Source organism: Salvelinus fontinalis, chromosome 37, assembly GCF_029448725.1.
Source record: "Salvelinus fontinalis isolate EN_2023a chromosome 37, ASM2944872v1, whole genome shotgun sequence".
Lineage (NCBI taxonomy): Eukaryota > Metazoa > Chordata > Actinopteri > Salmoniformes > Salmonidae > Salvelinus > Salvelinus fontinalis.
The window spans coordinates 19,408,301-19,430,808 of record NC_074701.1 but is presented as its reverse complement, the minus strand read 5'-3'; the positions used below and the strand labels follow the sequence as shown (position 1 = coordinate 19,430,808).

Genomic DNA, 22,508 nt, shown 5'->3' with positions numbered 1-22,508 from the left:
CCTGGTCTTTCAAAGATAATTTGTAAAAATCCAATTAACTTCACAGATCTTCATTGTAAAGGGTTTAAACACTGTTTCCCATGCTTGTTCAATGAACCATAAATAATTAATGAACATGCACCTGTGGAACGGTCATTAAGACACTAACAGCTTACAGACGGTAGGCAATTAAGGTCACAGTTATGAAAACTTAGGACACTAAAGAGGCCTTTCTACTGACTCTGAAAAACACCAAAAGAAAGATGCCCAGGGTCCCTGCTCATCTGTGTGAACGTGTCTTAGGCATGCTGCAAGGAGGCATGAGGACTGCAAATGTGGCCAGGGCAATAAATTGTAATGTCTGTACTGTGAGACACCTAAGGCAGCGCTACAGGGAGACAGGACGGACCGCTGATCGTGCTCGCAGTGGCAGACAACATGTAACAACAGCTGCACAGGATCGTTACATCCGAACATCACACCTGCAGGACAGGTACAGGATGGCAACAACTGCCCGAGTTACACCAGGAATGCACAATCCCTCCATCAGTGCTCAGACTGTCCGCAACAGGCTGAGAGAGATTGGACTGAGGGCTTGTAGGCCTGTTGTAAGGCAGGTCCTCACCAGACATCACCGGCAACAACGTCGCCTATGGGCACAAACCCACCGTCGCTGGACCAGACAGGACTGGCAAAAAGTGCTCTTCACTGACGAGTCGCGGTTTTGTCTCACAACGGGTGATGGTCGCATTCGCGTTTATGGTCGATGGAATGAGCGTTACACTGAGGCCTGTACTCTGGAGCGGGATCAATTTGGAGGTGGAGGGTCCGTCATGGTCTGGGCCGGTGTGTCACAGCATCATCGGACTGAGCTTGTTGGCATTGCAGGCAATCTCAACGCTGTGTTACAGGGAAGACCTCCTCCCTCATGTGGTGCCCTTCCTGCATTCTCATCCTGACATGACCCTCCAGCATGACAATGCCACCCGCCATACTGCTCGTTCTGTGTGTGATATCCTGCAAGACAGGAATGTCAGTGTTCTGCCATGGCCAGCGAAGAGCCTGGATTGAGCACTTCTGGGACCTGTTGGATCAGAGGGTGAGGGCTAGGGCCAGTCCCCCCAGAAATGTCCGGGAACTTGCAGGTGCCTTGGTGGAAGACTGGGGTAACATCTCACCTCAAGAACGGGCAAATCTGGTGCAGTCCATGAGGAGGAGATGCACTGCAGTACTTAATGCAGCTGGTGGCCACACCAGATACTGAATGTTACTTTTGATTTTGACCCCCCTTTGTTCAGGGACACATTATTCTGTTAGTCACATGTCTGTGGAACTTGTTCAGTTTATGTCTTGTTGAATCTTATGTTCATACAAATATTTACACATGTTACGTTTGCTGAAAATAAATGCAGTTGACAGTGAGGACGTTTCTTTTTTAGAACCACCTAAGAAGGTGGTTTGAAATGTGGCTTGAAATATCCGATTCCATGTGCTTTTTGGCTGTTCAGCATGAAGGAAAAAGATTCAAATTGGATGTACAAAAAAAACTCACTTACCAATCTAAAAATTTTTTGCTGACTTGGGTTAATTATTTATTTTAAGTTAAGAACAAATTCTTATTTACAACGACGGGCAGAATGACAGAGTTTTACCTTGTCAGCTCGGGGATTTGATCTAGCAACCTTTTGGTTACTGGCCCAATGCTCTAACCACTAAGCTACCTGCCACCCCCAAATTGAGCGCAATTGCGTAACCCCCTCCTGTCTGCGATAAACGGATCAGCATCTCGTCACAGTCTCATTCAGCACCGGACTTGACTCATTCGTTTGCGCAGGTAGGCAATATTTTCCAATAACTACGCATGTGATACATTGTTTCAAATCTAATGCTGTAAATGGCGAATGACTGAATGTTTATATTTTCAATTTGCCCTTATATTGTTGTGCATAACGTTTGTGGGCGTGTGAATATTGCATTGTTGTTGGAAGCCAACAGTCGACTGCTAATGCGCATAGATAGGCCATATTCGAGTAAGCGTAGGCGATGAGAGAACATGGCGGCAGAGGCAGGAGGACTGTTTGGAAATCCTGCTAAATCCTTTAGACTTCATCAGAATTATCCGGTCGCGCTGCTAATTGTAGCACCTACCCCCGTATTACAGTCACCTGTTTTTAAATAGGCTACATGGACAGTAAAGTCAAATGAACAGTGTGGGGGGGGGGACTATTGCAAAGAAAAATAAACTATTGCAAAGCTACCAGAATTTTAATTTAGAAATAGCAGTCAGTTCTGGTTATATCTGGTATCAGCTCCCAGTGCACCTAGATAAGCATGCAGAACTAGGCTACTGTAACCATTTCCATACATTGCTCACCTAATGAAATGGTCTGTCATAAATATAAACAACCTAGTGTGTTGATCAATTTTGCAATTGGAAAATGAGATGAATTTGTGGTGTTTCTGTCATTGTCATGCAAGTCAATGAAAAGGAATCAACACTACTGTCCTAGTAAAACTGGCATTTATTTAAATGTCATTTGTGTTATGGTGTTATTCCCCAGCATTTAACCTGTGCATTCCACTGCAGTAGTCTGGCTTCAGAAATGGCTGCTGCACTTTCAATGCCAAGGCTCATGACAAAATGGAGGGTTGTCTGAGGTTACAGTTAGCAAGTTGATATGGAATAGGGAGGATATTCAGTGACATAAGAGCTAATTGTCTCAGTGTCTCACTGCTGAGCAGTGGCAGATAGCCTAGCGGTTATAGTGTCGGGTGAGTATGCCTGAGCCGAGGTGAAAAATCAGTTGATGTGCCCTCGAGCAAGGCACTTAACCCTAATTTGCTCCAAGATCACTGTACTACGTCTGACCCTGTTAAACAACATTTCACTGCACCCATCCGGTGTGCCAATACAATTTTGTTTGGGGTGGCTGAGAAAAGGAGGGATAACTAGCTAGAAACTAACTGTGTCTTGAGCTTGATGCAGTTCTGTTCCCACTGACAGTTTGCTAACATTAAATGATTGCTGTTTGTTCTCGTTGTGCCATTTATGGGAAATTGTTTTTGTGTGTAAACAGTTTTTTTCCTTAGACGCTATGCTGAGGCAGTAGCTGCTGTGGCTGTTAAGGAATGGGAAGTCAGCTGTAGTGTCCTTGTCCATGGTGCTGTAATTCACTGTATTCCCTTGCGGAGTCTTTGCCCAGGAAATCCTTTCAGATCCATAGACCGTGCTGCACTTTTCCACCTGCAGACTCTCTCACTGTCACTTTAACCAGTCAGCCATGGGCAAGGAGAAGCTCCACATCAACATTGTGGTGATCGGCCACGTGGACTCTGGCAAGTCCACCACCACTGGCCACCTGATCTACAAGTGCGGTGGCATTGACAAGAGGACCATCGAAAAGTTTGAGAAGGAGGCTGCTGAGGTGAGTAAGAGTTGGTACTGTACTTTGCAAACATCTATTGATAGTCCGTTCTTCTATTGGCCAACGTGTTATAAAAAGGCTCTGTACGCTGCTGTTGTTGTATTAACCAATAATCTTCATAGGCTACCTAAAGATTGACACTTATATTGCCATATCTTGTCTAATTTGACAACCCATCTTGCCAATAGAATTCACTACCATTGACTTCTCCTCAGAAACGTCATATAACCAGTGACGTGTGTGTTTTTTTTCTCAGATGGGGAAGGGCTCCTTTAAGTATGCCTGGGTGCTGGACAAGCTGAAGGCAGAGAGGGAGCGTGGCATCACCATTGACATCTCACTGTGGAAATTTGAGACCAGCAAGTACTACGTCACCATTATCGACGCCCCCGGACACAGGGACTTCATCAAGAACATGATCACTGGAACATCCCAGGTCTGAATCACAATGGCACAGTCCTTTCTTACACACAGACACCTGCCAGGTCTTCATTCAAGTGCCTGGAAGTCTATTATTAAACTTGAAACTTTGGTTTTACAGGCTAGCTTATAGCTGTACTATAACCACAGGCAATTTGCGGACTCAAAGTGCCATCTTAGTTGCATAGGACATTTGAAAAACAATTGTATTTATTAATCACATGTTCTGGTGTTTACAGGCAGACTGTGCCGTGCTGATTGTGGCAGCCGGTGTGGGTGAATTCGAGGCCGGCATCTCAAAGAACGGGCAGACGCGCGAGCACGCCCTCCTGGCCTACACCCTGGGGGTCAAGCAGCTGATCGTGGGCATCAACAAGATGGACTCCACTGAGCCCACCTACAGCCAGAAGCGTTATGAGGAGATTGTGAAGGAAGTCAGCACCTACATCAAGAAGATTGGCTACAACCCGGATACGGTGGCCTTTGTTCCCATTTCTGGCTGGAACGGAGACAACATGCTGGAGGCCAGTCCTAATGTACGTAAGCAAGAAGCTAAAGGGCATTTATTTTTTATATTTATACTAGGATAGCATTGCAGCCACAGTGAGCGGACTATGAGTATATGTAATATAATCTAGCGGTGTGCCGATCTCGTCATACACGTAAACGTATCCGTTTTATCACTTGGTACCCGTAAAACCAGGAAGTGCGCTTTAAATGCTGCTAATTAAATGCTGGTAAAGCCTATACCTCAAGTGCACATTACTGGGCATTGTTATGTTCCTTCACTCATTCATACACATTGTTCAAAGGTAAACGACCCGGACAGATAAATGCTCATTAGGGCCATTTACTTAGTCCTATTCAATTATCAACAAAATAAGCTAATAAATACCATAATGCATGGCTGGCTACTACTGCATGCATTTATTCCAGACACAGATTTAGAGGAAGCTAGGCTAATTTGCTTGCCCCTTATACTGGTTCACAGCAGAACTTCTCACCTGACACTTATGCCACAACATTTGTACAATTAAAATATCAACATTGGTAATTTCATTTTCGAATAATCTGTCACTCGGTAAACAAGCCTGGGCCAGAATAAATAATAGCAAGAAGCATGGGCTTGGATCACGACATAAGATGTCAACAATGGAATAATTATACTGGCAGACAAAGTAGGACTACTAAACAACGCCAAGCAGACAGAATATATGGCCTTAACAAAGTCTACGGAAAATAACTAGATTGTTGTTCAATCACTAGCTACGGATTCATACATGATGTTTGGAGAAGGGGAGACTTGTGCCCCGAGAAGAGTGACTGTTAGTGAAACAGCCGTGCATGGCTGGGTCAATTAGAGCAGACGGAGAGCGGCTTGTTCTAATCCAATTGTTGCAGAAGGCTCAACAAATAGTCCGCCAGTTTCTTTACAGACAGAAGAACTAGTCAATAGTTTGGAGCACACAGAGCTTCACACTGTTTTAGTGAAAGAAAGATGCGTGATGGCAGCTGAAAATGAAACATGTCCGATCACTGATAATTACAAAACAAATACTTGTCAATCGTATTATGAAAATTCTCCATATCCGGTATGATACTAGTTTTATCCGATTATTCGGCACACCCCTAATATAATCTGCTCTCCGCTTTAATTTGAAGAAAGTAAGTCAATGAAAAATGTGGAGCACGGCACACTTCATAACTTTGACCTACTGCTCACTCGGGTCTCCTGCATCCTCAGATGACCTGGTTTAAGGGATGGAAGATCACCAGGAAGGATGGCAGTTCGTCCGGGACCACCCTGCTGGAAGCTCTGGATGCTATTCAGCCCCCGTCCCGCCCCACCGACAAGCCCCTCCGCCTACCCCTGCAGGATGTCTACAAGATTGGAGGTGAGCATGATACATTCTAGGGATGTAACGATTCACAGATATGCATCGGTCCCTGATTCAAATGTTTAAGATACAAGTGCATTGGTCTGCGTACCCCAAACTGAAGCATGCATCGGTCCGAAAATGTATTAAAACTTAACAAAATCGCTGGTTCAGTTATATAAAAAATAAATTCTACCTTCCGAAAATACCTCATCTATTGTGACAACTGATGTGTCGGCTCCTTCTGTGTCAAACTGCATACAACTTTGCTGACACTGCAAAATACTAATTAATCATTATGGGGGGAATTCCAACACGAGCTAAGCGCCCGTAAATGGAACATAATTCCTTTTTTATGCACTTCTCTCTCTACGCCTATTCTGACCTTGAATTTAAGCATTATTAACCCACTATTCGTTTGGGGTGCAGACTTTGTTTTATTTTTAAAGTTTGACATCTCAGCCAGCAGTGGTTCTTCCTTTAAAAGTTACGAGTTTATGCTGCGACCGTTTGTGGTAGGTAGTGGTATTCTGTCATTGCACCACACTATCACAAGGGGGAGTTATAACGCTGATCTATCGGTAGGTCTAAACTGTGGCGTTTTCAGTCAGAGTCTCTCCTCTGGCACGAGAGTCATGCATCAGGCCACAACAACTGTCGGTGGTCCTGGAGTTAAGAGAGAACTTGGATAAATACAAATGGGGGAATTTCACTTGACCATGTGGACTGACGATTTTCCCCAAAAATATGCACAGTGAGCTTTTGTTTTCTCTCCTTCTGAAAACAGAAATAATTCTAAATAACTAACTGGCTTTATTTACAAATTAGTAAGAATGTCTCACCCCATGTTCAAGAATGGCCTTTTTCCCTTTATTCAGATTACTACAATCGCTCACTTTTGGTTATTTGAAACGAAATCAACAAAATATAATACTTTTTTTAAACAAAGTGATTATTATTAACCCTACATTAGAATTATATAAAAGCCCCTTAGGTATTCTCACAGATCAGATTTGCCCTAATGAAACATTCCCCTTAGATATTCATTTAGAATCCTCCAATCCTCTAAATTAAATTGGCGGAGAGTCAGGCGGCATTGGCGGAGTTGAAGAGGGCGAAGAACAAGATGGAGTCACAATCTATACCAGGCAAACATACAGATGATTATTTCAACTACATTTTAGTTGCAACAAGTTCGATCGGGTTTAAATCAGGAGACCTACATGTAGAGATAAAAACATATTTCTAGATCTACTGTAGGCTATTAGCAGGACAATAGACACGATATGGTCCCAAAAACACCTCTGACATAGGGTCCAGTATGTCTCTTGATGATGCTCGGTTTGATTCCGGTGTAAGTTATCTGGCCCAATTATATTACTTGGGGCTCGGGCCTATTTATGGCTACTCTCTGGCCGATGATTACAGGGGCTGCTTTATATAATTAACATTTCATTATTTATTTATTTTCTGTGATAAAAAAAATGTAATGAACATTTAAATTAAATTCTTTAAGAGCCCTGTTTTAGTATTTTTGTATTTTGATACTGTGCAAGGAAATTGATCGGTGTTAAAAACTGGATGGGGTCCCGAGTGGCGCAGCGGTCTAAGACACTGCGTTGCAGTGCAAACTGCATTGCTAAAGATGCTGGTTCGATACCTGTGCTGGCTGTGACCGGGATACCCATGAGGCGATGCACAATTGGCCAGTGTCGTTTGGGTTAGGGGAGGGTTTGGCCGGCCAGCGGGCTTTTAGTTTCTCTCCCTCTAAAAACAGGAAGAGAAAACAAATGTAGCAAGCTGTGAATTCTGCAAACAACGTTTCTAGGATGGGCTAATAGCAGGACAATAGACTCAACCTTTACAAAGTCTAATAGCTCAGCTACTGTAGGTGTGAACCCCCCCCCCACTTGCAATGTATTAAGTACTCTAAAGGTTTACATTTATAACTAAACCTCATGCAACCGCAAAATGTCAGATCAGGCATATATTGTACAGTATTTATGCTTTCCTTAATAAAATAAGGATAAAAATACTCTTTCAAAAATGCAGATGTTTATTTCAACTATCAGCAGGACAATAGGGAATAAATATCACTGAATGACATGGACTGTTCTTGATTAATCAATCAGATTTTTATTTGGAAATGTTAGGATCATTTTTTGCTCTTCACTCGCAGTCACTTAGTAGCCTAGGCCTACTCCAGACCGGTCAACACAAGTTTCTTCAGCGGTCTTCTGACTGTGATTAGAGTGATGTTGATTGCCTTTGCCGATCGCTCATCATCTTCAACCATCAGTGAGTCCATCTTACCGAGTCCACCAAATGCATTGTTTTAAGTACTCTAAAACCCAATTTGCCCCAGCAAAAAAAATGCGTCAACCCCTACAAATATATTAATTTATTATTAACCCTGCATTATAATTGTAATGCAGATGTTTATTTCGTTATGGATCCATAATGAATTACTATGTGAATAAATATCATTGAATGACGTGGTCAACTATTTCAGCACCGCTTCACACTCATGGCTTTATTTTCACTGAATCTCTGTTTGGCTATTGGTTAGCCTACAATTAGGGTGTGGAAATGTTAGGATTATTTTGCTCTTAGTACAGTAGCCTAGTCCCAACTGGTCACGTTGTACAGCGTCCTGAGGGTTTCGGTTGAAGTTTTTCTTGGAATAGAAACACCATAATATTAAGCTAGATTTAATCAAATCAATCCCATATACTATGTTCTTACAAAAAAAAAAGGTTTTAAATTCTCAGCCAATATGTTCAGCCAACAGCCAATATAAAAAAGTCACATGCTTCTCAAAGATGCCTTCTGGTGGTCAAACTAGCACTAATTAGCATGAAATGGCAACAATAGCTGACACTTAAATAACTTGACATAGAATTCTGCGGCAGCCCGCAAGCTGTGGTGCAGTACGGCACAACTTTTAAAGGAAGAAGCACTGTACACCGTATTCTGACCTTGACTTAATTCCTTCATAATTCCTCCACCTTTATGCGCGATGAAACAATGATTAAGGTCACCCAACCTATCGGTTCCAAATGGAACATCTATACCCCCCCGCAATAGAAATAACGCCCTTCTCCATACGCTAATTTACAAATTGATAAGAGATGTTGATAGGAGGTAAATGTGTAAGCGGATTGTAAATATAAATACATTGTTTACGATCTATTTTACCTTATGATCGCTGGAGACAAACGTGAAACCAGTCATATGGCAGCAAACTGAAACACATCAACAGATCACCTTTTCCACAGTGAAGTTTATAAAACGCTGGCCTTATACAGTAACTTGGGATGAAATTTGGAGACCCAAGCTATAGGCTTCTGTAGCCATGTGCAAATGACAGTAGAGCGCCAAACCTAGAGTTGAATTATGATTTCTACAATGTTTAATACAATTTTTGTAACAATGTATAGTGTTAAATATTAGCCACTATCAGTAGCCACCGTCAGTATACATTACATACACCGCATACATTTATAATGGTCATTGACTTGTTCATTTAATTTTGCATCATTCCATTACATCATTAGTTTACCTATGCTCGTGTGGTTGTTCCTGTGGATCGCTAGCAATAGTGGATCATATTAGGCTAACATATTACGAGTTGTGCAATCAATTGGGACATGTAGCCTATTTGAATCATTATGAGACTCAGACCATACGTAGCAGTTTAAACCTGGAGCACAGTTCATGACAAAAACACTGTTTGAGGATTATTAGGGTAGATTTATAGGACTACTGTTCAACCCCTATTGTACACTTTACTCACCTTCAATATTTCATAGATTGAACAATAGGGCAACTTTCAGGATTAATCAAACCACTTTCACTAATATATTTAGTACGTAAAGGCTCTCCATATCATTTTTTTTTATTTTTCATTTTGTCCTGGATGGTTTGAGCTGTCTGGCTGGTGATGGTGAGCAAGGAGAGGCAGGAAGCAGAAGATCCAGTGCATGGTTTTAATTTTAAGGCTCTTGGAGCAGAAGCAGGTATAAATATACAAATCATCCAACAAGGTGCTGGACCAGGCTCAAAGAAAATAATAAACTAGTCAGATTAATATAAAAAACTGAAGATCAGTCTGACTAGCCCCTAGGGCTCAGAACAACCCTAACTAACCCCTGCAGAGACAGGTGGCAATCTTCCTTCCCATAAAGCTCTACATCTGAGCATTTATAACCTCGCAGAGACCAGGTGACAGGAAACACTTGTAATTGAAAGCACTTTGTCAAACTAAGCCAAGAAACACTTTGTAAAGTAAACAACTACAATAACAGTTTAGATACTATAACCTGTACAATACAGAATTATCTAGAATAATTTTAAAGAGCTGGACTAGGGAAGAAACTCTTTCCCCCAATTAGTAATGGAGTGTCCCTTAATGAGCAGACAATAATGACCTGTGCACTTGGAGGCCACGCCCCTCCACATGCTACAATACAGCTCAAACATTTGTAAGTACTGCTTTAGACTGGTAAATAGTACTGCCTTAGATGAGCAACATAACTAATAAACAATCTGATTTACTTCATGTCTTCAGTCATTTCTAGTCAATGTTTAGAAATTATTTAGTATAGATCAAACACAGGTGACACTCAACCAAAATTATTATTTGGTGAGGTAACCTAGCAATTATATTAGTGTATACTGTTGAATGGGATTAGTGAGGAAGCACAGTTAGCTTTCACAATTCATGAATACTTTACTAACCCTTGCCATAATATGGACTTGGTCTTTTACCATATAGGGCTGTATCTTCTGTATACCACCTCTACCTTACACAACTGATTGGCTCAAACTCATTAAGGAAAGAAATTCCACAAATGAACTCTTAACAAGGCACACCTGTTAATTGAAATGCATTCCAGGTGACGACCTCATAAAGTTGGTTGAGTTAATGCCAAGAGTGTGCAAAGCTGTCAAAAGGCAAAGGGTGGCTACTTTGAAGAACCTCAAATAAAAAATATATTTTGATTACTACATGATTCCATGTGTTATTTCATAGTGTTGATGTCTTCACTGGGCCCAGCTCATGAGCTTCATCAGCAGCAGATTTGATTTAGAATGGAAAATCTAGTGTTTATGCATCAAACTGAATCGCACCGAATCGTTTAACTAAAACGCATCGTTCCTGTATCGTATCAGAGCCCATGTATCTAGATATGTATCGTCTTGAAAGGGAAAGATGCACATCCCTAATACATCCCTTCCTCATCCTCTCTCCACCTTCACTTTCTTATCCGCTCTCCCTCAGGTATTGGCACAGTGCCTGTGGGGCGTGTGGAGACGGGCATGATCAAGCCAGGCATGGTGGTGACCTTTGCCCCTGTTAATGTGACCACTGAGGTGAAGTCTGTGGAGATGCACCACGAGGCCCTGACCGAAGCAATGCCCGGAGACAACGTGGGCTTCAATGTCAAGAATGTGTCTGTCAAGGACATTCGCCGTGGCAACGTGGCCGGAGACAGCAAGAACGACCCCCCAATGGAGGCAGCAGTCTTCACTGCTCAGGTGGGCAGGACTAGATACACACTCACAGCTACTGTAGAGGTGTAAAAACCATAGAACCAAAAGACATACAACTAAAAACAATGTTCAACTATGATACACAGTAGTGATCACATGGATAAAAATATTGGTGGTGATGATACAGCTTGGCAGTTACTATTAATATCCCATCTATTCCTTTCCTCATTCATTCTGCTCTTCTCTCACATATCTATTTGTGGCACAGTGTGATGAGCTGTGGGGTACAAGTTTTGGCAGTAAAGAGGCCAACATCTAAAATCAGTGCTGATACAGGTGCTGACAGAACAACCATGTTGACTGTGTCTGATATCTCCTCTAGGTGATCATCCTGAACCACCCAGGGCAGATCAGTGCTGGCTATGCCCCAGTGCTGGACTGCCACACTGCCCACATCGCCTGCAAGTTTGCTGAGCTCAAGGAGAAGATTGACCGTCGCTCAGGCAAGAAGCTGGAGGACAACCCAAAGGCTCTGAAGTCTGGAGACGCCGCCATTGTGGACATGGTCCCGGGAAAGCCCATGTGTGTGGAGAGCTTCTCAGAGTACCCTCCACTGGGTGAGTACTGTTGGGTAGCATAACTCTTGGGCCTGGTTGGAATTCTTTGAAAATGATTCCACTCTCCCTTGAAGTTACCTTGGATCTGACATCCTCTCTCTGCAGGTCGTTTTGCAGTGCGTGACATGCGCCAGACTGTGGCAGTCGGGGTGATCAAGGGTGTTGAGAAGAAAGCCCCCTCCACTGGTAAGGTCACCAAGTCTGCCCAAAAGGCCCAGAAGACCAAATGAATGTTGTGCTGTGCTGCTGACTCAAGAGTCACCCATAGCAGGACAGTAGTCACCCAACTCCACCCCCCTATCGGCTGCTGCAACTCCATAGTCAAAGACTGGTTAATAATCACAATGCATCGCAAAAGTATCAGAAGGAAAGAAACAAATATTAAACCTAGTCCTTAAGACAGCGTTTGTTCCCCCTCTCATTTCAAAGTGGTTAGATTCATGTGTATTTATTTACGTTGTAATAGCACATTGCTAGTTTTAAACGTGTACTGTTAAATATGTGAATGACCATGTTCCCCATGTGTGAGATATTGTAACCATAGAGGGGCGTGTAAACTCCCACCCCCTTCCTCTCTGTACTGCAGTTAGAAGTCACTCTTCACGTGATCTGTTGTCTTGCTTTTAGTGTTTGTTTGTAAACTACCTGGTGCTTTATAGTAGCCTTTGGTAATAACTTAACTCTTACAAGTAGAAAATCATTTCTCTAAAGTGTATGTTGTGTTATAGCTTTAAAGTAAAAAATGATATTGTCTTACTCTGAGTATACCAATCGTTGACTCTCCAAGCACTTTTAATTGGCGTTTTGCTATCTTTGCACTGGAAAACTTTTAATTGGCAGAAGCTGTTGCACCTTACTCTGTTCGAGATGGCACAAGACTCATGACATTAAAGATAATTTAACCAACCAGAATGTCTCAACCCTTTTTCGATTGAATGATTGAAGTGAATCATTAAATTGCTCTAATCTGTGCGTTCTATTTCATCGATAACTGAGGAGAAATCTTATACTGTTTAACTGGGTTTGCGTTGTCATTTGCCATTGTGTAGTAAACTAGTTAATTAATGAGGGCCAGGAAAAGTACAAGTTACATACAGTATCTATCGTTGTATCGGGGGGCAGGTAGCCTAGTGGTTAGTGTTGGGCCAGTAACCAAAAGGTTGCTAGATCGAATCCCCGAGCTGACAAGGTCAAATCTGTAGTTCTGCCCCAGCACAACCCACTGTTCCTAGGCCAAATAAAATAAAAATGCAAGTCCTTAATGGAAGATGGGGATTTAGAGTTGTCATACATTTATCACATGATTAACCTGACAATAGCATATATCTGTTACATGTATTTTGTATTACACTGGGTGGAAATACACTCCAATGTATTTTCTAACAAGATACTTTCGAGGTAAAAACATTTAAGAGCTTCACCATTATGGCTCCCTTTCAAGTATATGAACTAAATGCATATATGCAAAGCATTATTCTAATGAGCTCCACCCGAAACAAGGCAAACAATAATCCCCAGTGTGTTTTGCAGTTCATTTTGGTATGTTCACTTTCACATATACATTTATTTAACAGACACTCTTATCCAGAGTGACTGCTAGTCAGCGCATTCAACTAAGGTGTCATAGCAAGTAAAAATGTTTCTGTAACCATTGAGAATGTTGTTGCTGTTTGGGTCAGCTACTTGCAAATGTATTTCTGTATTTAAATTTTTTTTTTATTAAATACATTTCAAAATGCAAATATTGTTTATTTTGATCCATTGATCTTTATATTTTGTCATTTGTGCCCATCCGTGGTGGTAGGTAGAAGCTCAATCATGTGACAAGCGTGGGGTAGGCATTAATGTGCTTTTGTTTATTTTGGCTCACTAGTTTGCGACACGAGGGCGATGAGCTGATACTGTATATAGAAAGGGGAGTGTTCACAATCACATTTCATCAAACCAAAACAGCGAAGACGATCATTTCTCTGTCATAGTAGACACTAGTGGGTGTCGCATCACGATCATACATACTACAATGAGCGGGAGAGGGAAGCCAAAAAAAAGTCCAGCCGGGCCCGCGCAAAGAGTCCAGCCGGGGCCAGAACCAGTGTGTGCCAAGAATGGTTCCGTTGGAGGTTGCCATGCAGTGATGGACACGAAGGAAACGCAACAGATTCCTGAGGAAAAGAAACCCAAGGAGCATAATCAGCCTAAGTGCACCACTGAGGGAAAGCCAACTGTGCCACCAGAGACCGGATCAAGAATTGTTGACTCACATCAGGATAAGATCCTGTTTACAACACTTGATAAATTAAAGATTAAGAGGACAGATAAATCGGAATCATCAAGAATGGTCAATGACGTGGTAAAGCGTATAAGTGACCACATGAAAAAGTGTACAGAATGCTTCAAAAATGTAAATGTTCTGCGCACTGGAAGTTACTACGAAAATCTAAAGGTGGGTCATTAAATTAAATTCTGCACCACCAACGTGACCCAATACGCTTGCATGCCTTACAGATATCTTATGTTTTGATCAATATAGATTTCTAATCCTGACGAATTTGGCGTGATGTTTTATTGTCCGGTCGAGCGGGTGGATATTCGGACATTTGGGGATGATGGAGCTTTTTATAGCGTGGCATTTAAACGGGGAAAACACCCTCTGGATCCCTTTCTAAATAAGGATAAGGACAACACGGTATCTGCGAGTGAAATGCTTTCGGAGTTCAGAAACGAAGTGATAAAGTCTGTGAAGAAACAGAAAGGTGTGTATGACTGCAGAGCGCGCGCTTCCCACATGCATAAACGATTGATTGGTTTGTATGTTGTATAAGTAGAAAAATGGTGTATTGAAAAACATTTATTTGCATTTCACTTCTTTCAAGACGTGTTGTTGGAGAAGAAGGGTTGCCCGGCGGTGACCTTAACGATAAACGGGACGGGAACGGAACTGTCCCCATCTCACTGGACATTGTTCTGGGACTACAGGTCAAATCGAGCTGGCCCACTTTCGCCCAGGAAGGCTTCAAAATAGACAACTTGCTTGGGACCAAAGTGAAGAAATTACTTAAGTCACAGTCATACTACCTCGTTCCGAAGTACGAGGGAAAGGGCACGGTGGAACTGGAAGGGGTCTGCGCTAGAGGTAACCATTAGGTCAACAAGATTTACACATAAAACATGCAATCACTTTCATTTGTGATGTATTCACTAGAGTTCGGTTGAAAGGAGACGTGGCATGTATGGCCTTTTGCCAAGTTTCCTAAATGATTTTTCTTGTGTTATGCATAGACTCTTGGCGCATCTCATTCTCGCATGTGGAGAAGAGTATCCTAACAAATCATGGCTCCCAGAAGACCTGTTGCGAGGCCAGCGGAATTCGCTGCTGCAGGTAAGTCTACTTTAGAATGTATACTGTAGTCATAATGCCCTGGCAAAACCTTGACAAATTGTCAGCTACAGTACATGGAATCATTAACGAGAAGTGTACTTTCCATATAGTAGACCTTTAAATTGTATATTTCTTAATTTATTAACCAAACCCATTTAATTTGATAAATTGTGTATGATCATGTGTGCATGAGGCTGCCCATTTTCTTCTTTCAGGAAGGACTGTCTGAAGCACCTGTTAAGCCTTTTGAAGGCAGAGGACCCTAGTCTGTCCAAGTTCTGTTCCTACCACGCAAAGACCACCCTTCTGCACGCATGCTGCTCCAGGACCAAAGACAGTGACTGGGAGGCGACGCAGCTGGGACCCTGCTTCCAGCAGCTGCTGAGGGACTTTGAGGGCCACCTGAAAGACGGCAAGCTCCCCAACTTCTTCATCCCCACACACAACCTGCTGGGCTCTGGCCACGACCGCAAGAGCTGCCAGATCCTGGCCTAGTGCATTGAGGAGCAGCGCAACAAAGGTTTCCCTGTCTTCGGCTAGTGAGTCGGGACTACCTCGATCACTGCACCCTTAGTGACTCACCCAAAGCCCCAATAGACATAAGTGAAGTACAGCTGTGGTCCCATAATGTTGTCTATTCTAAAAGCAATGGCATAGGCAGGAGGAATTGAAGAGCAGAGTCAGAAGTTGAGATTTAATTCAGATCAGAACAGTTTTGAGTCTTCTCAGAGATGATACATGGAGAAGAGCAGTTGGCTCTCACTCAAATTATAAAAAGGTAATTTAAACAATGTCTGTACAACACTATGAATTATTCAATAAAACAAAAATGTGTAACACAAAAATGGATGAACGCGGAAGTTTTCAGAACTGAAGTTGCTTCTTCCTCTCCTGAAAAATTAAGAAACACAGATTTGACAATTGGCAAAGGGATATTGGACTCTAGGGGCAAACATGAGCTGTCGGTGAGGATTTTAACAGTTTAAAAATAATACAATTCAGGAAATCTTGCTACGAAGTACGTCAACACCAGCTATAATTGGTGTGACCACTCTGTCATATTATCGGACTCAAACTGTCTAAGAGAGAATGTGTGCGTGATGTGAACACACTGCGTGTTGTGTTTTCCACAGCATTTGTATTTCTGTTCAGCTTTTTCCACCAAAAGCAGTTTCTTTGTTAATAGCCATGCATTGGAATTTAAGGCCCGAGGGCAGTGGTGTTTTCAGCTGAATATCAATAAATTGCAACGTGTATGCGCCAAATATCCTACTTTTCAATAAAAGGGAATAAATAGCAAAGATGTCTCATCTGTGAACCCAAAGGACTAGACTATTGTTGACACATCAGCCCTTCTCTTCACACATATGCTTAACCTGTGTACCTGTAATGGCTTAGTTAGACTCTCCTGTCTCTTACTCCTCTTCCCCCTCCTCCTCTGGGGCCGTACATCTCCTTCTCTCGCTTGTGCTTCTCGTATCTCTCCGCCATGAGCACCAGCTCATCAGGTACCTCCTACACAGGGATTCAGGTTCAATCCAAATATGTCTCATTTGTTAGACAATGTGAATTCTGTCTCTTGTGTGTGAGAGCGAGCAGAGTACCTGTCCAGACCTCTCCAGGATGGGGATCAGGTCAGCAGCCTTCCTCCAGTCTCCTCTCGTTACCAAGGTGATAGAGGCCCCAGAGCGTCTACCAGTTATGAGAAGAGAAAAAAATGTTAAACTGTCAATGACACATCAGAAAAAAAATATTCGACAATTAGTGAAGAAACATGCTGATATCTCTTGAAACAGCTCAGGTAGAGAAAGGAGACCCACACACACACACTCTCTCACCCTGCCCGGCCCGTGCGACCCACGCGATGCACATACTCTTCAATGTTGCGTGGGAAGTCAAAGTTGAAGACGTGTGTGATGTCTGTGACGTCCAGCCCTCGGGAGGCCAGGTCAGTGGCCACTAGGATACGAACAACACCTATGGCAAAACACACACGTACATACATTACATGGCCAAAGGTATGTGGACACCCCTTCAAATTAGTGGATTCGGCTATTTCAGCCACACAGGTTGCTGACAGGTGTATAAAATCGAGCACACACCCATGGCACTCTCCATAGACAAACATTGGCCGCAGAATGGCCCGTACTGTAGACCTCTGACTTTCAATGTGGCACCATCATAGGACGCCACCTTTCCAACAAGTAAATTCATCAAATTTCTGCCCTGCTAGAGCTGCGCCGGTCAACTGTAAGTGCTGTTATTGTGAAGTGGAAACGTCTAGGAGCAACAACGGCTCAGCTGCGAAGTGGTAGGGCACACAAGCTCACAGAACGAAAGAGTGCTGAGCATGTAGCACGTAAAAACTCTGGTCATCGGTTGCAACACTCACTACAGAGTTCCAAACTGCTTTTGGAAGCAACGTCAGCACAATAACTGTTGTCGGGAGCTTCATGAAAATAGATTTCCATGGCCAAGCAGCCACACATGCCTAAGATCACCACATGCAATGCCAAGCATCGGCTGGAGTGGTGTAAAACACGTTGCCATTGGACTCTGGAGCAGTGGAAATGTGTTCTCTGGGGAGATGAATCACGCTTCACCATCTGACATCCGACAGACTAATCTGTGTTTGGCGGATGCCAAGAGAACGCTAACTGCCCGAATGCATAGTGCCAACTAAAGTTTGGTGGAGGACTAATAAATGGTCTGGGGCTGTTTCTCATGGTTCGGGCCCTTAGTTTGAAATCTTAAAAAAATAAAAAATTATCCCATTTTCTCCCCAATTTTTGTGGTATCCAATCGCTAGTAATTACTACCTTGTCTCATCGCTACAACTCCCGTACGGGCTCGGGAGAGACGAAGGTCGAAAGCCATGCGTCCTCCGAAGCACAACCCAACCAGCCGTACTGCTTCTTAACACAGCGCGCCTCCAACCCGGAAGCCAGCCGCACCAATGTGTCGGAGGAAACACCGTGTACCTGGCCCCCTTGGTTGGCGCGCACTGCGCCCGGCCCGCCACAGGAGTCGCTGGAGCGCGATGAGACAAGGATATCCCTACCGGCCAAACCCTCCCTACCCCGGACGACGCTATGCCAATTGTGCGTCGCACCACGGACCTCCCGGTCGCGGCCGGCTGCGACTGAGCCTGGGCGCGAACCCAGAGACTCTGGTGGCGCAGTTAGCACTGCGATGCAGTGCCCTAGATCACTGCGCCACCCGGGAGGCCCAGTTCGAAATCTTAACGCTACAGCATACAATTACATTCGAGATGATTTTGTGCTTCCAAATTTGTTTAACAGTTTGACAGTTTGTTTCATGCTGAAACTTTCCTGTTTCAGCATGATAATGCCCCCGTACACAAAGCGAGATCCATACAGAAATTGTTTATCGAGATCAGTGTGGAAGAACTTGACTGGCCTACACAGAGCCCTGACCTCAACCCCATTGAACACCTTTGGTACGAATTGGAACACCGCCTGCGAACCAGGCCTAATCACACAACATCAGTGCCCGACCTCACTAATGCTCGTGGCTGAATGGAAGCAAGTCCCCGCAGCAATGTTTCAACATTTAGTGGAAAACCTTCCCAAAAGTGTTGAGGCTGTTATAGCAGCAAAAATAGGGGGGGGGGGGGGCGACCAACTCCACATTAATGTCCATGATTTTGGTGTCCATATACACCTCAATTACCTCCGACCCCTGCACATGGAGTTGGAACCCCATGTACTCATTGTGTATTTATTCATTGTGTTATCTTTTTATAGCTAAAGAAATGTATTCATTGTGTTATATAGCTAAAGAAATATATCAAACCCAACATGCAACAATTTCATTGATTTTACTGAGTTAGTTCATATAAGGAAATCAGTCAATTGAAATAAATGCATTAGGCCCTAATCTATGGATCTCACAACACTGGGCAGGGTGCAGCCATGGGTGGGCATAGGCCCACCCAGTTGGGAGCCAGGCCCATCCAATTAGAATAGGTTTTTCCCCCAAAAAGGGCTTTATTACAGACATAAATAATCCAGTTTCATCAGCTGTCCAGGTGGCTGGTCTCAGATGATCCTGCAGGTGAAACAAGGTGGAGGTCCTGGGCTGGCGTGGCTACACGTGATCTTCGGTTGTTAGGCTAGTTAGACGTACTGCAAAATTCTAAAACAACATTGGAGGCGGCTTAGGGTAGAGAAATGGACATTCAATTCTGGCAACAGCTGTGGTGGACATTCTTGCAGTCAGCATTCCAATTACACACTCCCTCAACTTGAGACACCTATGGCATTGTGGTGTGTGACAAAACTGCACATTTTAGAGTGACCTATTATTGTCACCAGCACAAGGTGCACCTGCATAATGATATGCCCCACCTGTCAGGTGGATGGATTACCTTGGAAAAGGAGAAATGCTCACCAACAGGGACATAATCAAATTTGTGCACAAAATTTTAAAGAAATACGCTTTTTGTGCGTATGGAAAATTTCTGGGATCTTTAAGTTCTGCTCATAAAACACTTTACATGTCGCATTTATATTTTAGTTCAGTATATTATTTTTCCACATCTCTGCATTGTTTGGAAGGGCCCATAAGTAAACATATCACTGTTAGTCTACAACTGTTGTCTACGAAGCACACACACAAAATCAACCACACTCGTAGAGAGATGGTGTGTGGCAGGGTCTCCAGTCAATCACGGACTACAAAAAAAAACAGCCCCGTCGCGGACCACGATGTCTTGCTCCCAGACAAACTAAACAACTTCTTTGCTAGCTTTGAGGACAACACAGTGCCACTGACACGGCCCGCTACCAAAACCTGCGGGCTCGCCTTCACTGCAGCCAACGTGAGTAAAACATTTAAACGTGTTAATCCTCGCAAGGCTGCAGGTCCAGACGGCATCCCCAGCCGTGTCCTCAGAGCATGCGCAGACCAGCTGGCTGGTGTGTTTACGGACATATTCAATCAATCCTTATCCTAGTCTGCTGTTCCCACATGCTTCAAGAGGGCCACCATTGTTCCTGTTCCCAAGAAAGCTAAGGTAACTGAGCTAAATGACTACCGCCCCGTAGCACTCACTTCAGTCATCATGAAGTGCTTTGAGAGACTAGTCAAGGACCATATCACCCCCACCCTACCTGACACCCTAGACCCACTCCAATTTGCTTACCACCCCAATAGGCCCAGAGACTACGCAATCACACTGCCCTAACCCATCTGGACAAGAGGAATACCTATGTAAGAATGCTGTTCATCGACTACAGCTCAGCATTTAACACCATAGTACCCTCCAAACTCGTCATTAAGCTCGAGACCCTAGGTCTCGACCCCGCCCTGTGCAACTGGGTCCTGGACTTCCTGATGGGTCGCCCCCAGGTGGTGAGGGTAGGTAACATCTCCACCCCGCTGATCCTCAACCCTGGGGCCCCACAAGGACGCGTTCTCAGCCCTCTCCTGTACTCCCTGTTCACCCATGACTGCATGGCCATGCACGCCTCCAACTCAATCATCAAGTTTGCAGACGACACTACAGTGGTAGGCTTGATTACCAACAACGACGAGACGGCCTACAGGGAGGAGGCGAGGGCCCTCGGAGTGTAGTGTCAGGAAAATAACCTCACACTCAATGTCATTAAAACAAATGAGATGATCGTGGACTTCAGGAAACAGCAGAGGGAGCAGCCCCCTATCCACATCGACGGGACAGTAGTGGAGAGGGTGGAAAGTTAAGTTCCTCTGCGTACACATCACGGACAAACTGAAATGGTCCACCCACACACAGTGCGATGAAGGCGCAGCAGCGCCTCTTCAACCTCAGGAGGCTGAAGAAATTCGGCTGGTCACCAAAAACATTCAAACTTTTACAGATGCAAAATCGAGAGCATCCTGTATCGCCGCCTGGTACCTCAACTGCTCCGCCCACAACCGTAAGGCTCTCCAGAGGGAAGTGCGGTCTGCACAACGCATCACAGGGGGCAAACTACCTGCCCTCCAGGACACCTATACTACCCGATGTCACAGGAAGGCCAAAAAGCTCATCAAGGACAACCACCTGAGCCACTGCCTGTTCACCCCGCTATCATCCAGAAGGCGAGGTCAGTACAGGTGCATCAAAGCAGGGACTGAAAAACAGCTTCTATCTCAAGGCCATCAGACTGTTAAATAGCCATCACTAACATTGAGTGGCTGCTGCCAACATACCGACTCTAGCCACTTTAATAATGGAAAAATGTATGTAATAAATGTAGCACTAGCCCCTTTAAACAATGCCACTTAATATAATGTTTACATACGCTACATTACTCATCTCATATACTGTACTCTATATCATCTACTGCATCTTGCCTATGCCGTTCGGCCATAACTCATTCATATATTTTTTTATGTACATATTCTTTTTCATTCCTTTACACTTGTTTGTATAAGGTAGTTGTTGCCAAATTGTTAGATTACTTGTTAGATATTTCTGCATGGTCAGAACACAAAGCACAAGCATTTCGCTACACTCGCATTAATATCTGCTAACCATGTGTATGTGACAAATAACATTTGATTTGAGATGACTAGTTAATATGATGCACTCTACATGTCTGACTTCTCCAGGACACTTAATCCACCTCCTGGAGAGCTAATCTCCTACAGGAGCCAACCCTAATCTAGCACACCCGATTCTACTAATTAGCTGCACACCTTGAATAGTGAAATCAGGTGCGTTACAACGGGGATGAGGCGAAAGCCTGCAACCCCAGTAGCTCTCCAGGAGGGTTGGCTACCCCAGCTTTAAATACACATTAAAACTCGTTTTTCAAACACTCCACAAATTACTTGTTAACAAACTATAGTTCTGGCAAGTCGGTTAGGACATCTACCTTATGCATGACACAAGTAATTTTTCCAACAATTGTTTACAGAGATTATTTCACTGTATCACAATTCCAGTGGGTCAGAAGTTTACATACACTAAGTTGATAGTGCCTTTAAACAGCTTGGAAAAATCCAGAAAATGATGTCATGACTTTAGAAGTTTCTGATAGGCTAATTGACAATATTTGAGGTGTACCTGTGGATGTATTTCAAGGCCTACCTTCAAACTCAGTGCCTCTTTGCTTGACATCATGGGAAAATCAAAAGAAATCAGCGAAGACCTCAGACAAAAGATTGTAGACCTCCACAAATCTGGTTCATCCTTGGGAGCAATTACCAAATGCCTGGAGGTACCTTGTTCATCTATATAAACAATAGTACGCAAGTATAAACACCATGGTACCACGCAGCCATCATACCGCTCAGCAAGGAGACGCGTTCTGTCTCCTACAGA

At 43.5% G+C, this 22,508-nt stretch overlaps 3 protein-coding genes across 6 annotated transcripts in view; 2 read left to right on the top strand and 1 right to left on the bottom strand.

Moving 5' to 3' along the window:
* Nucleotides 1-1,705: 1,705 nt before the first annotated feature.
* eef1a1a (eukaryotic translation elongation factor 1 alpha 1a) lies at nucleotides 1,706-12,720 on the top strand. Of its 4 annotated transcripts, none has more exons than XM_055902345.1 (8): nucleotides 1,706-1,813; nucleotides 3,230-3,404; nucleotides 3,661-3,840; nucleotides 4,064-4,360; nucleotides 5,569-5,719; nucleotides 10,986-11,242; nucleotides 11,580-11,814; nucleotides 11,920-12,720. In XM_055902345.1, exons 2-8 carry the CDS (start codon nucleotides 3,261-3,263, stop codon nucleotides 12,042-12,044), a joined length of 1,389 nt encoding a protein of 462 aa, XP_055758320.1. In that variant the 5' UTR covers nucleotides 1,706-1,813; nucleotides 3,230-3,260; the 3' UTR covers nucleotides 12,045-12,720. The 4 variants fall into 4 exon arrangements, with proteins under 4 accessions (XP_055758320.1, XP_055758319.1, XP_055758321.1 ...); XM_055902344.1 differs by having other exon boundaries at nucleotides 1,715-1,813; nucleotides 3,057-3,404; XM_055902346.1 differs by having other exon boundaries at nucleotides 1,718-1,813; nucleotides 3,172-3,404.
* A 984-nt stretch (nucleotides 12,721-13,704) lies between these two features.
* Nucleotides 13,705-15,861, top strand: cgasa (cyclic GMP-AMP synthase a). Its single transcript, XM_055902343.1, is given in 6 exon segments — nucleotides 13,705-14,257; nucleotides 14,345-14,567; nucleotides 14,688-14,746; nucleotides 14,749-14,947; nucleotides 15,094-15,193; nucleotides 15,409-15,861. Coding segments are annotated over 6 exon segments (1,329 nt in total). The 5' UTR covers nucleotides 13,705-13,834; the 3' UTR covers nucleotides 15,734-15,861.
* Nucleotides 15,862-15,873: 12 nt separating this feature from the next.
* The window catches only part of ddx43 (DEAD (Asp-Glu-Ala-Asp) box polypeptide 43), a 29,846-nt gene continuing 23,211 nt past the window's right edge, over nucleotides 15,874-22,508 (bottom strand). The window contains exons 14-17 of the mRNA XM_055902342.1: nucleotides 17,032-17,170; nucleotides 16,798-16,885; nucleotides 16,578-16,708; nucleotides 15,874-16,084 (exon numbers count right to left, since the gene is read on the bottom strand). Coding sequence (XP_055758317.1) covers nucleotides 16,592-16,708; nucleotides 16,798-16,885; nucleotides 17,032-17,170 — 344 coding nt within the window. The 3' untranslated portion in view covers nucleotides 15,874-16,084; nucleotides 16,578-16,591. The remainder of the gene's footprint in view (nucleotides 16,085-16,577; nucleotides 16,709-16,797; nucleotides 16,886-17,031; nucleotides 17,171-22,508) is intronic.